General features: G+C 41.0%; 1 protein-coding gene across 1 annotated transcript; it reads left to right on the plus strand.

Moving 5' to 3' along the window:
- Window positions 1-4,421: 4,421 nt before the first annotated feature.
- Window positions 4,422-13,254, plus strand: LOC137139378 (vasopressin V2 receptor-like). Its single transcript, XM_067526537.1, has 7 exons — window positions 4,422-5,596; window positions 8,018-8,292; window positions 8,394-8,639; window positions 9,235-9,381; window positions 9,798-10,095; window positions 10,901-11,119; window positions 11,222-13,254. Exons 2-7 carry the CDS (start codon window positions 8,023-8,025, stop codon window positions 11,401-11,403), a joined length of 1,362 nt encoding a protein of 453 aa, XP_067382638.1. The 5' UTR covers window positions 4,422-5,596; window positions 8,018-8,022; the 3' UTR covers window positions 11,404-13,254.
- Window positions 13,255-14,029: the final 775 nt, after the last annotated feature.

The raw sequence follows: 14,029 nt of genomic DNA on the forward strand, positions 1-14,029 counted from the left end.
GACGATGGAGAGTTGGATGAGGATAAAAAGCTGGAGAGAAGAAATTCTTCTTCAAGTGGCCCACGAGTGATTGTAGTATAGTCGCAGTTATTAGTCCGCTCGCAGTTTTCAGTTTAATTAAAATTGTATCTTCATTTGTGTATTAATATAACACTATCCTTCATGTAACTGCTGTTGCAGTATGTCAGTGTCGGGGCCACTCTCTGTTTTATAGTTGCACTTAACATATATTTAATCAGTGACACTGGGAAAAAAAAAACGCAATGTAAACGAGTAAATTTAAATGTTAAATATGTACCTGACGTTATTTAGCGGGTAAAAATGACAGAGTGGTGTAACAGGTAGAATTCCACTGTCCCGTCCATGTGGATGTTGGGGGATTGTCGCCTCCTGGTGGTTGTCTGTAGTTTCGTTCAGCCAGAGGAGAGAAACATGACTGAAGGCCTTCTCTGCTGGCTGCTAAGCAGTGAGCCCGGCAATGTCCAAATAAAAACGCCTTGGATTCCTACTTTCTCCTGAAATGAGAGAGGTGGATGCAGAACGAACAGTATCATTTTGGCTCATTATTCAATGCATCAGTCAAAAATGCGACTGATTTTTTTTTTATTTGCAGAAATATCAGTAAACCATGAATGCATTTTTGTTTCTGAAATTTACATCCCCTGCCTCCGCAGACCAGGAGTGTTAGATGTATGAAATATGTTCTGATCCCTGCATTTGAAGTCTCAAGAAAGAATGTCAAAAGCGTGACGCAATATTAAAAACCCAGATTTGCTTTGTATAGCCTACTATTTATTTGCAGAATTAGGGCTTGATTTTTTATACTTTCTTTGCAAAAAATCTAAAAAAAAAAGCAGATATTAGATATGCCAACGTGTCTTTATTCCATATACAGATGTAGGGATGTTTGGTCTAATTGATATGCTAGTGATGCCACGAGAAGGTTCCCGACCTCTTTGTCCTGCTAACTTCCCTCTTTTCTCTCCTCTGCTCTGAATCTCTCCTTCCTCCATCCACCGACTACAGACCAAAGTGACCATGGCTGCTTAAAGCTCACACAGGCAGTAGTCTTAGAATTAGCAGAATAGCCAGTGTGCCTGTCTTCTCAGTAGTTTGAGTTGCACCTACTGGATTTTATCAGGAAGCACCTCTTATCTCTCCCTGTGTGTGTGTGTGTGTGTGTGTGTGTGTGTGTGTCATAGTCCCTCCTGCAAAGTATGGAGGCAGACATCCAGTGACTCTAGTTTCTGAAGATGGCATTAGACCAGAGCCTCCCAAACGTGTGTATGTGTGAACAAAATATTCCGGTGAGAATTTACTCATACTGAACTTAAAATGACAGACTTAAAATGAAGTCACTAACTGACTCATACTGTTGTCAGATCACTCCCTTTCCTCATACTAAAGTGCTTCCCATCAGTTTTTACTGTCCGGTGTATGAGTGGACTTTAAAGTTGTCAGTGTGGTCCCGAGTATGGTGGCTATTACACACAACGCAGTTAAAGTTAAGCGTTTAATGTATGTGTAAGCCTTGGAAATTCGATAAGTGTGCAGTACTGTGCGACATCTATAGGCGCTAGAAGTTAAGTGAAAATGCTTGAAAAATGATGCCATCAATTCACTTCATACCCAGAGCAGAAAATAGTTAAGTGGTTAAAAGTTAGTGTTAGTTCAATGTTAGCGGATGCACACTTAAGCCTCAGTGTAAAATAATAATACTGTGCATTCAGCTAGTACCAATGTTATTTTATTAGAGGAAACAAAAATGGTCAGGGACTGTATACAAAAATGGTCATAGTAAAATAATAATTACATAGGTGTAAAAGTTTGCATCTCCCTAATAAATTAATAAAAAAAAAGTTGATTACATTTCTGATTTGTAGTAGCCAAATTTGCGTGAAATTTTAAGTCGATGAAAAAAAACTTGTGTTTAATTAGTTATGACATTTAAAAAAACGGGACAAACTTTTGTCCCCCAACAACAACTCTCTGCTGCTATCCTCTTTTTGACTCTATCTGTCTTCTCCTTGGTTTTCTTTCTGCAGCACCACTGTGGATCGTTCTGCCAATGTTCTGCACTGCCAGTGTCTCCCAGAAATGAGAGGTGATGACACAGAAACACTGACAGGAGGATCATCCAGGAGAACACAGTGGGAGAGCGAAGCAGCCTGGAGCATGAGGTGTGTCAATAACTAAGGTTACAGTAAATTTCCTGTAACTGTGCACAAAGAATAACAAATTAAAACATGTGTCTCTATTTGCTGTTTTGTTCTGTCTATGCAAAGTTTACCAGGGGTTGTAGAATGTCTCCATATCACCAGGAACGAATCTTTACGTATCGCTGACTGTGCTTTTAGAACAGCTTGAGAAAAGGACATAGATGCTAACGACATGTCAGTTTCTGCCTGTGTTTTATCTTTTCCTCTTATTTTATTTATCTTTCTTCCTCTCTATCAAACACATGACACATCCTAATTTCACTCAAAATGTGTTTCCTGCAGCAGGACGTTTGGCCTCTTCCTGGTCTGTTAAAAAGCGGTTGCCTGCAGTTACCCTGAAATCTCCTTCGACAGCATGATTGTTGACAACACCCTCATGCAGGTACACGCATTTAGAAGAGAACACTCAGCTACTGCCCTGCTGGTCCGAAACAACCTGAGCCTTTACTCATCTTATTTATAGTCAAACGAGCATTAAAATTGTAACTGAGGAGTTTAAGAGGGATCTTTTTCCCATGATACCTTTATGTTTATTCACGGTGAACATTGTGGCTTTTTTAAAAAAAAATTTGACTAAATTATGACTCAGAGAAGCGGAACAAATTTTGTTGCAAAAATCAGACAGTAAAGTCTGTGGCTCTGTGTCACAACCTCTGCTGCAGCTGACTATGTTTATAAATGGGTCAGATCAATCGAACTACAATCGACGAGCCACTGTTGTTAAACTGCAATGATCTATTATTTTACCATAATCAGCAATTTTTATTTGCAAGAAAAAGAGTGTAATCACTTCAAAATGTGTGTGTTCAAAAAGTCCACAAACACAAGCTTGTGAAGAAGACATTACAAGCTAAAAACCTGAGAAAGAATCTCTGCTATCTCAAGAAACTAACAAAGTGATCTTCTACTTTTTCTTTCAGCTGTTCCCTTTCAGGTGTCGCCACAGCGAATCATGTGCCTCCATCTAACTCTGTCCTCTGCATCCTCTTCTCTCACACCAACTAACTTCATATACTATAACTTCATATTCTCTCACTACATCCATAAATCTCCTCTTTGGCCTCCTCACTCCCAAAGAGAACCTCAACATCTTAAGCTCTGCTACCTCCAGCTCTGCCTCCTGTCTTTTCTTCAGTGCCACTGTCTCTAAGCCGAACAACATCTCTGGTCTCACCACCGTCTTGAACACCTTTCCTTTCATTCTCGCTGATACTCTTTTATCACACAACACACCTGACACTTTTCTCCACCTGTTCCAACCTGCCTGCACTCGCCTCTTCACCTCTTTTCCACACTCTCCGTTGCTCTGAACCGTTGACCCTAAGTACTTAAAGTCCTGCACCTTCTTCACCTCTGCTCCCTGTAACCTCACTGTTCCACCTGGGTCCCTCTCATTCACACACATGTATTCTGTCTTACTGCAGCTAAGCTTCATTCCTCTGTTCTCCAGAGCAGACCTCCACCTCTCTAGATTTTCAAGTCTCCTTGTCCACTTTCCTCTTTCCAGATGACACACCGAGTACCCTCTTACCTGTCTCCCTGATCACATTAGCTGCAGTGGTCCAGTCATCTGGAAACACCTCCAAACCATCCAGATTCTGTCTCAGCTCCTCCCTGAAAACCACACAGTATTCTTCCTTTTCAACTTCCACCACTTCGTCTTCTGCTCTGCCTTTGTCCTCTTTATCTTCCTCACCACCAGAGTCATTTTAAATCCTGTGTTGTCTGGCTACACTCTCCCCTACCAATACTTTACAGTCACTGATCTATTTCAGATTCCAGCGTCTACACAAGATGTCGTCCACCTGACTGTTTCTGAGGGCAACTATGGTGCAGGAAGGTAGAGCAGTTGTCCACCAATCTCACAGTTGTTGGTTCATTACCCACCTCCTCCGGTCACATGTTGAAGTGTCCTTGAGCAAGACACTGAACCCCAACTTAATTGCTCCCAGTGAGTGTTGGCCAGCTGCATAGCAGCTCCACCATCGGTGTATGAATGTGTGTGTGATTGTGAGTGTGAGTGGGTGAATAAGATGCAGTGTAAAGCGCTTTGAGCGCCAATAGGTAGAAAAGCGCTTTACAAGTGCAGAACATTTAACACCTTGTTGGTTTTAGTCTTTTTGTGGGATTTGTTGTCAGCAAAAAAAAGTTAAATTGAGGACTTTTTCCAATTTTATTTTCCGAAATCAGAAAAAGTCCTCAATTTAACTTTTTTGCTTTTTTTTTACTTCAAATGCTCGTGAGTCTTAAATTTGGATTTAAAAGTATGAAGTTCAGATATAGCAGGAATATCAGGAGGCAAAGAGTTCCGCAACTTAGGGCAATAACAGCAAAGCCCCTGTCACCCTAATGCTTTACTGATGGGTTGATCTGAGATTGCAATTTACTAAATCACACTATACAAGCTGCAAGGAAGTAAAAGCATGATGGCAATTTCCAAGTGACTGGTGAAGCTTATTTACAAACTGCTTCACACATGAGAAATGGGTTTTCTAGTCGCACAATGTGAGGAAAAACCGTTCGAGGACTGTGCAGCCTCGTGTGCGTTCGTGTGTCTCTGTGCATGTGTTTACGGTCACTCAGCGGGGCCCCTCAATAATTAGAGGCCTCCCCAAATGAGGGAGAAATTGAGTGAAAGCAAACAGATTATTGCAATGTCAGAGAGAGCCAGAGAAGGAAGAGGTGGAATGCAGAAGAGGGGAGGGAGGAAAAACAGGGGGCAGGACTGAGGGAGAAAAAGGCTGCTGAGAGAGACAACTGCCCTCTTGCTGCTGCTTTCTTGTCGTTTCTCTCCAACAAGCTCACATCCCATCTGTCACAACATCTGACACTGTCTCTCCTCCCTCTCTCCACCTGTTCCCACCCTATCTGATCGCCAGCTGAGGCAGAATCACACGTACACATGAGTTTAATGAGCGTATTAAAGGGCTTTGATCATGCTGAGAGGCCAATAGCAGAAATCTCATTTGAGCTGCAGGTGGATAGTCCTGCACTCTATGTGGATCAAAGTAGGACCAATAGCAACATGCACAATATCCAACCAGTTACAGGAAATTACATCATTCACCTACACAGCCTGAGAATCACTTCATCGAAACACACATGCTTTCCACCCAAGAACCCCGTCTGTCCTATTCCTCTGCTTCTCTTACAACGAAGAGAGGTGAGGATAGGGAGGTTTGAAGAGGAGGGAGAAGAGAGTGGACCAAGGGAGGACATGGGGAGACAGGAAACAGCAGCATGAGTTGGCAGAGGTCACCCTCAGAGAAATAGAGGAGGAAAAAACACACACACACACACACAGCATGGATAGAGCTGGTGTGTGCGATCAGGTTGTCCTGACTCCCACCGATGCTCCGTCTGATGCTGAGGACTGGGTGAGTAAGTTGTCTACAGTTGCTCTTACTTTGCTCCTGATTTCCTTTGTCTTCTATTGAAATGGGAAAAATAAATTCTGTAGAAGTGGTTGGACAGGTTACGGTTGCAGCTTTGGCATTTTTCTTTTGTGTATGGATTAATCTGTCGAAGTTGAAAAAATTAAAGTAAATGCTCTGAGAGGTGTATAGTGAAGGGTGGATGAGAGAAACCGTTGAACAGCCGGTGTCTGGGCTTCTAATTTGATTTACATGTGCAAGAGATGTCAGCAAACTCGGTTTTGCAATTGGAGAACCAGAAAGCCCATCAGCTATATGGACTGAAATGGATTCTGTATTTAATTAGAAACTGTACGGTGTCTTTAAGGTGGTTTTAAGTTTAAGTTTTTTTCCCACTTGCAGACTAAATAAGTTTAACAGTTGTGTAATTTAAAAGATTGTGATTTCTTAATCAAAAGTGGGTTATAAACATACAAATTTTGCTTGTAGTAGTAGTCTTTAAGTCCAAAGCTACTTTTCAGGACAAGAATAATAAATGCAGGGGGAGCTGAGAGCAGTGTGAGACCTGTTCATTGTTACTATGGATTAAACAGCAGCTTTCCTTACTCTTTTCTGTTGACAGTAGTAAAATAACTAGTCGTATCTTTTACTGAGACGTACTAATATAACAATGTAAGAATTTGTATTGCAAATAAAAGTAAAGTACTGAAACCAGCAACTATTAAAAGTAGAAGTATGTGTTGATGCTACATGACTGTTAGTGGTAGTTTAGTGAAATCGTTCCCAACCAAGGGGTCAGGCCCAGTTAAGGGTCTTGAGAAACATCTGAGGGGTCATCAGAAGATTAATGGGGGAGAAAAGGACAAAATATCTCTATTTTTTCTATAATCTTTGTAATGAACAACTCTTAAAATAAATGTAGTACATTAAAAAAAGTATAAGGTAACAGAAAAGAGTAAATGTACAATGCAACTTTCTACCACTTTCATCTGCAGTATTTTTTTCTTGAATCCCCTACAGCCAGTTAGTGTGTACTGTCCTACTGATTAGTGAGGAGTGGTCACACTGTGACCTAATTACAACCATCACATTCGCACTTGGTAAATACGAGGAGCCCTCTCAGCAGGCCCCTGTGTGTTGAACTGTAAAACTGTGTGAAGCACTGCTGTAAACATGTTTCCCATCTCAGTGTTTCACAATGGACGTGCTCATTACAGCCTCACCCCAGACGTACACCTATTTTGTTTGTTTGTGTGTGTGTGTGTGTGTGTGTGTGTGTGTGTGTGTGTGTTTTGGGGGAGGGGATAAAGATAAGGTAAAGTATACTTGGTGCCAACATGCAGCTTATAGACTCGTCCAGAGTAAATAGATCAGGGACGAAATGGTCAGTAGATGGTCGTTATCCTCAAACTGCAAACAGTGTAATGCTCATGTTTCATAACCATTGATATAACAGCACACTATGATCCATCCTGGCAGAACATTCCAGAACTAAGATATGGGATTTGTACTACTAATTGGCTAAATACCAGGCACATTCTAATCTACATTTGTAGATTAGTACTGGTTCTTTACAGCTGTACTTTAAAGATTAAGATATTTTATCAAAGACCTTAGAAAGTTATAAGATGTATTTGAGTTGTGTGCAGTTCAAAAAGTCTCATCTGGCTTATATAAAAACTATAATAGATAATAACAATAATAGAAACTTCCCCACTCGCCCCTTCTTTGGGGTGCGAGTGGGGAAGTTTCTATTATTGTCCTTATCTTACACACCCTGTTGCAGAAACACCTATGATAACAGTCATGTTTGCTGATTGTTAATCTCATTGTCAGTATGAATGTGTCAAATGGAAATGAGTCAGAACATGAACCAGCTTCTCATTTTCTTGTTGCTTTGAGGTCTATTAAAAGATAAATTCACCAAAACCACAAACATGGCCACTGATTTTAGAAGAAGGCAGCTCAGTCTTACTGGCACACTGGTCCTGAGTTATACCTATACTAATAGAAGTGTGAGGTTTTTCTGGTTCTAACCAAAATATTTCACAAGTTAAAAAGTTAACGCTTGGCCTAGATAAAAAGTTAGAGACATTATAACTGAACAGATTAGATAAAAGAGGTTCATTAATGAGCTTTGCAAGTGTTGGTAGGAAAACTTTGTTAGGACAGAGCAAAGCCAGACTCCCTGTTTCCGCGTTTCCAGTCTTTATGCTAAGTAAGGCTCACTGGCTGCTGGCTCTTGCTCCAGACCTTTGAAAAAAACCGTGAACCATGTGAATGATATCAATTTTCTCTGTTACTTGCTACATCAAAGCAGGTAAGTGGCCTATATTTCTCTTTAGTCTCCGGTGGGACAGTCAAAATGTTTTTTTATCTTTGTCCCCTTTCTTTGTTTGGTTTTTATCTCCTCTCCTCTGTCAGCCAACATGTCAGTCTCCACGCAAACAGTGACGCACCCGTCCACTGACTGGCCGTTGGTCTCTGTGACCCAGGCTGGTACAAATGGGACGGAGGTGAAGCGTGACGCCGTGCTGGCAGTGGCTGAGGTGGTGGTGCTGGCAGCCACCTTGGTGATGGCGCTGTTTGGTAACGGGCTGGTGCTAACAGTGTTGCTTCGGAGGAGACTACATCACAACCCGCTGCACCAGTTCATGCTTAACCTCTGTGTGGCTGACCTGGTGGTAGCACTGTTCCAGGTAACGCAAACACACATTGGGGGTGCAACCCTCTTCTGCATTCTCCCTCATTCTCCTCTCCTCACCCTTTCTTCCTCCGCCTCCTCCTCTTCCTCTTTGAGGTACTGCCCCAGTTGGTTTGGGATGCCAAAGGCCGCTTTCCTGGCCCCGACTTCCTTTGTCGTCTGGTGAAATACCTGCAGGTTCTGGGGATGTTTGCCTCCTCCTACATGATTGTGGCCATGACGGTGGACCGCTATTATGCTATCTGTTGCCCCCTGCAGGCCCACCGTGGCGGGGCTATGCATCGGTGGAATGCTGCCATACTGCTGGCCTGGGGGCTATCGCTGCTGCTCAGCCTGCCACAGGTGGGGTGGCTGACATTAAAAAGGAAAGTTGATAGAACTTTCAAATTAAGTGTACTTTATAAATAGTTGTTGATATTTTATCTAATATCTAATATGATATAAATTATTTATAGAGCATCAATAAGAAGCAGGAACGATGTGATGGATAGTTTGACCTCGGACCTTTAGGATCATGTTGCGGAGCATCTGGACACACATCCGGCTTCATTACATTGCAATGTGTGTTGCTGTAAAAGCTTGTACCAATACCTTCATAACAAATTACAGCTCACATTTGCTGTAGCATGTTAGAAAGTTTGAAACATTATTTTTATCCCTATTAAAAGCTACAACAGTCACTGTTTAAAATACAGAAAGAGTCACTGAAGAGTTAAAACTCAAAAACAATGCATGCATTTTTATTAAAAGGTCATTTAATACATTACATGAATGGTCAGTAGTTTCAACATTCAACATCAACCTTAAATATTTTCTACATATCCCAACTGTCAACAACCAAAATGAACCCACGGTCACCTGATATATTCTAAGCAGACACACACACACAGTCACAAATCTCTTTGTTCCCCCCCACACACACTTCTTTCCACTCTAGGTTTTCATCTTCTCTCGTTCAGAAGTGGCCCCAGGGGTTTATGAATGTTGGGGCCACTTTGCTGAGTTCTGGGGCCTCAAAGCCTACGTGACCTGGATGACCCTGGCTGTCTTCATCCTCCCTGTCCTCATCATCACTGTCTGCCAGGTAGAGGGGCACTTATTATTCATTTCTGTCATGGCAGAGACACAGAACGCTGCTTCTAATAATAACAGATTTACATTTACGTTTAGTCCTTTCGCTTTTATCCAAAGCGACTTAGCAAAAATCTAAGTCAAGGAGAAAACATCAAGGTCATATCAGAAAAGAGTTTCACGAGATGCAAGTGCGAGAAAGAGCAGAATGGAAGTTTTGTTTTTTTTTAAATATAGATCTAAGTGCATAGGAAGAACCGGAAGAGATCTGTTTTCAGCAGTTTTATGAATATTGGGAGAGTTTGCTGAGCGTGCAGTTTGGTAGCTCGTTCCACCATCTAAAAAGTTTTGCTTGGTGTCTTCTGTGCGGTGATGAGCAGATGAACAGTGCTGGACACCTGTGGACATTTACCATCTCTTTACTGTCAGGTGCGAATCTTCAAGGAGATCCACAACAATCTGTACCTGAGGTCAGAGTGCCGCATGTCCCCCACCTGCCTCCCCTCAACCAGCCGGGACAACCAGAGAAGTGCAGGGGGGGGAGGGGGAGTGGACAGAGGGAGGTCCAATGTACCTCTTTTTGTCTCACCTCACATCTTCAACAACACTGGGTGCAAAACCAACTTCGAGCCTGGATTGACGCATCAGCACCTGCCCACGGGTTCACTCAGGTCCAACAGCATCACCTCACGCTGTGATACTCACACTTACTCCCCTGTACAACCTGGTGAGAGCTATTCACTGTTGTATTGGAAAAATGTGAGGTACCCAGAGGATGAATCCTCCTTTTGACTTTCGCTCTGTATCCGTCTTTGTTTAGTGCCAATTAGAAAAAGTCAGCATGGTAACAGTGTAAACTAAGATAATGAGCTAAAAACTCATCACCATTTTAGCCTCGTTTAGCCTTTATGTGTCACTGTCACTAATCCTCCTGTTATTATAGGCCTTCAAGGGTTTAGTGCATCACAGTAAAGAACCTGGCTCTATATGTGAGAAAATGTTTATATTATACTTTACAGATTACTAAATATAAAGTATATGTGCAGTGCACAGAACACACCCATTTTATTTTGGCTTATTTATTTTTTGTCTCTCCTCTTTTTTAGAATAAATCAGAGGAAGGCAGGCTGAAGAAATGAGCTAAACTGTTGTGGCTTGCTGCTAAACATCATGCCATCATCTTTTACCCTGTAATTAATTTAGACACAGCATCACTTTTGTCAAAACTTTTTCAAAAGAGCTGTATAGAAAGTTATATATAGAGTGCTCATATGAAGTATTCTACTCAAAATACCTTGTTATTGCCTTTACTATGTGGGTTATAGTTGAACCACAGCAGTGAACCACTGCTCTACACGTCTAAGACAAGTTTGATATTCATGCTTTAATTGGATAAACTGATTGTGCAGAAGGAAGGAAACAAAGCTGTAAACTGTGTTATGGTAGACAGTAAAGTGTAAATGCAGTATGTGGGATTTAGCAGAAAGATTTGAAATTGTTCAGAAACAAAGTATGTCTGTGTTTCCTGTCAGTTGAACTGAGGCTTGACATGCTGCCTGACCCAGCAGCACCCTCTGCTGCCCACTGCCCCATACCTAAAGGCCCCTCTGCACTTGGTGGAGAGGTATCAGCAGCCATGTCGAAGACAGTGAGGATGACACTGGTCATCGTCCTCGTCTACTCGCTCTGCTGGGCACCGTTTTTCAGCGTCCAGCTGTGGGCTGCCTGGGACCCCGAACCACCTCAAAATGGTGCAAACACACATGAAAAACACTATTTTTGGTGCAGTGGTTTATTCCCCAAACGTGTCTCTGTGTTGTTTTATTCCTAATATATTGATATATTATTATTAGGTGCAGTGTTCACCCTGCTAATGCTGCTGGCCAGCCTCAACTCATGCACCAACCCCTGGATCTACTCCGCGTTCTCCAGCAGCGTCTCTCCGGAGCTCCGACTGCTGCTGCTCTGTCGCACACACTCACAGCGAGACTCCTTACCGAATGACTCCACCACCACGCACGCCTCCAAGTGCTGACCTGTTTACACAGTCACCAAAAGTGCAGGACTCGTGCAGATTTGTTAAGATGTTTAAGATCTGTTTATAGAATCGAATTCCGGTTTCATCGTAGCACACGATCACAGTTTCAGGCAGGCAGAGTCAAGTCATTTAAAAGAAACACGATAGAAAGTGTTTTTTTGTAGATCCACAGTGTAAAGTGAGGGCGGTGTAGGGACTAATGAGGGGCACGTATCCAGGTGTGTATAACACGTCAGATGACAAAAGCAGGAACAGGTAAGCAGGAAGAGAATCACAACAAACATAATGAAATGGATCATTTTGAAATCATGTTATGTAGAACATTCAGAACAAAGAAGTAATTATATTTGATGCTGAAATAAATTAATTACAATTTTATCATAACTATGAATTATATACTTTTTTGTGTTGTAGCAGCTGAAACTGTATCTGCATCTCTGCATGAGATGGACGTCACCCCACAAACTGGTTTTACTGTTTGACCTTTTGAAATACAAATGGCGATTAGCTTTGTTACCATGTCAAATCAAATGTGACGTCTCTTATGCTGAATACCGATTCGTTTTATTAACAACAATATGGAGTATTCATTTCAAAAAACATGCTTTTTAGTATGAGTGCAATTAGTGATGGTTCATTATTTCAGCCTTTTTTTGATGTTACTGACACCTACATACATTAACCATCATTGAACATAGCACCTTTGTATCGGATGAAGGTTTGGAGCAGATCGTTTTAATGTAAGTTAAATAAAACATTTAGTTGAAAATCCCTTGTGGGTGTGCGTTTCCCTTGACAGCAGCTCTGCCAGAATCGGAGCATCTGGGATCATGGTTTCCAGTATTGGCTCCTACCACTGTTTGCTTTTAGGTTATACTTCAACAACTCATTCTACACAGTATTTACACACATCCACATTATGCATCTGACTAAAAGATGTTTTGAATTATCTTAATTACTTTTATGAACATTAAACTGTGGTTACGTTGTGTCTTTTGCAGTTTGTCATGACCTGTGAGCCTGGTTATGACACACAACTCACTGACATCACCAAAGGCCTTCAGTTTTTGTTCCTTCAGTTTTCAGGGGAGACCCATGTTCAGCTGGGTTAATGTCTGGTGATTTGATTCAAATGTTCCACACGACTGAGATCAATAAAGATCAAAGCTCCTGTTTCCAGACACAGTCATGCAACCCAAGCTATGACTTTACCTCCACTGCATTTACAGATGAGTTTCAGTGATTTGGATAATTTGCATAAGCAGATTCTTTCTTCCTCCACACTTTGGCTTCTTCTAACCTGGTTTTCTTACTGCTGATGAGGGGTTTTCATCTTGTGGTGTGTTTTTGGGTTTTCAGTCTACACATGTAAAACCCAGGGCTATATGCAAGAATACTGTAATTTAGAGCCATTTCAAAAATCCCACACCTGGGTTAAAAGTAACTCCATCACATGTTTCAATGCTTTTACTTTAGCTAAACTTTGGGTGATCTGTTATGTTGTTTAACATTTCTATAGGTAAATACCATCAAACTACGATTAAATTCTTAAGTTTATTGCAATCTTAAACTTAAATGTCTATAGATAGAGTACAGCAGAAAGAAATGAATTGGCCTGGTTCTACTGCATTTCAGATACAGCCCTCTATTAAAAATAAATACAAATCTGTAAATGAACAATTTACTGCTCATTTAGGAACCATTTCAATCAATTTTCAAAGACAAAAGTTTTGTTTAAAAACCGTTTATTCAGTCACAAACACATACAAAACATAAAAACATCTAAGACCACTAAACAGTTATTTTCCTGAAGCTTTGATTTCATTGAATTGTTCATAAAAACTAAAAGATGCTCTAGTATAAGTACCGTTTTCAGAAATTCCTGCACTGGAAAACATTCACTTTTTTAATAAAATGGTTCTGTTGCAGTCTTCCCAAGTATCACCTCTTCATTTCACTAACTCATCTAAAAAGATCAAAATAATTGAAGATTTGAGTCCATAAATTACAGTAAAATCATGCTCGTCTATTGGCTGACAGCAAACAATATTACCTGAAGGAAAATCGAAGTTTAGAACAGGGGAATGTGGAAACAGATAAGCCTGTCTGCAGATCATTTCTCTACTTTCAGACTGAAACTGGACCTGTGGATTATTCCAGAGATTCAGTCTATATTCAAGTACATGCAAGTAAGTCGAATGACAAACTGTTCTCCCACACTAATCAACATGAACAACACTGACTGTTAAAATCAAGCATTTGCTTTCACACAAGACTTTGCATGTAACTGGTCTGAAAACATTTGGTCAATCAAAAGGTAACGTGCACCCATTCAAGGCGTTCCAATACAAAGAAAATGTGATGGACCTCCTCCCCCTAAACCAGGAAGGAACGTGTTTCAGCATCCAACCAAAGATCAGAATTAGAAAGAGTACTATTAAACATTTCTGTCTTAATTAAATACAAATGAGAACTCTTTAGTTTTGTTAATAAATCTCATTGTAAAGACCAAATCACATTTATAATTCATCTCCAGGTTTTGCATTTGCTGTCCCGTCTCGCTTTCAACTGGCTTAAGTCTAAAGGGTAAAAACAGCACATCTTCCTCAAAACTATTAGTCAT

This window comes from Channa argus, chromosome 13 (genome assembly GCF_033026475.1).
Source record: "Channa argus isolate prfri chromosome 13, Channa argus male v1.0, whole genome shotgun sequence".
NCBI lineage: Eukaryota > Metazoa > Chordata > Actinopteri > Anabantiformes > Channidae > Channa > Channa argus.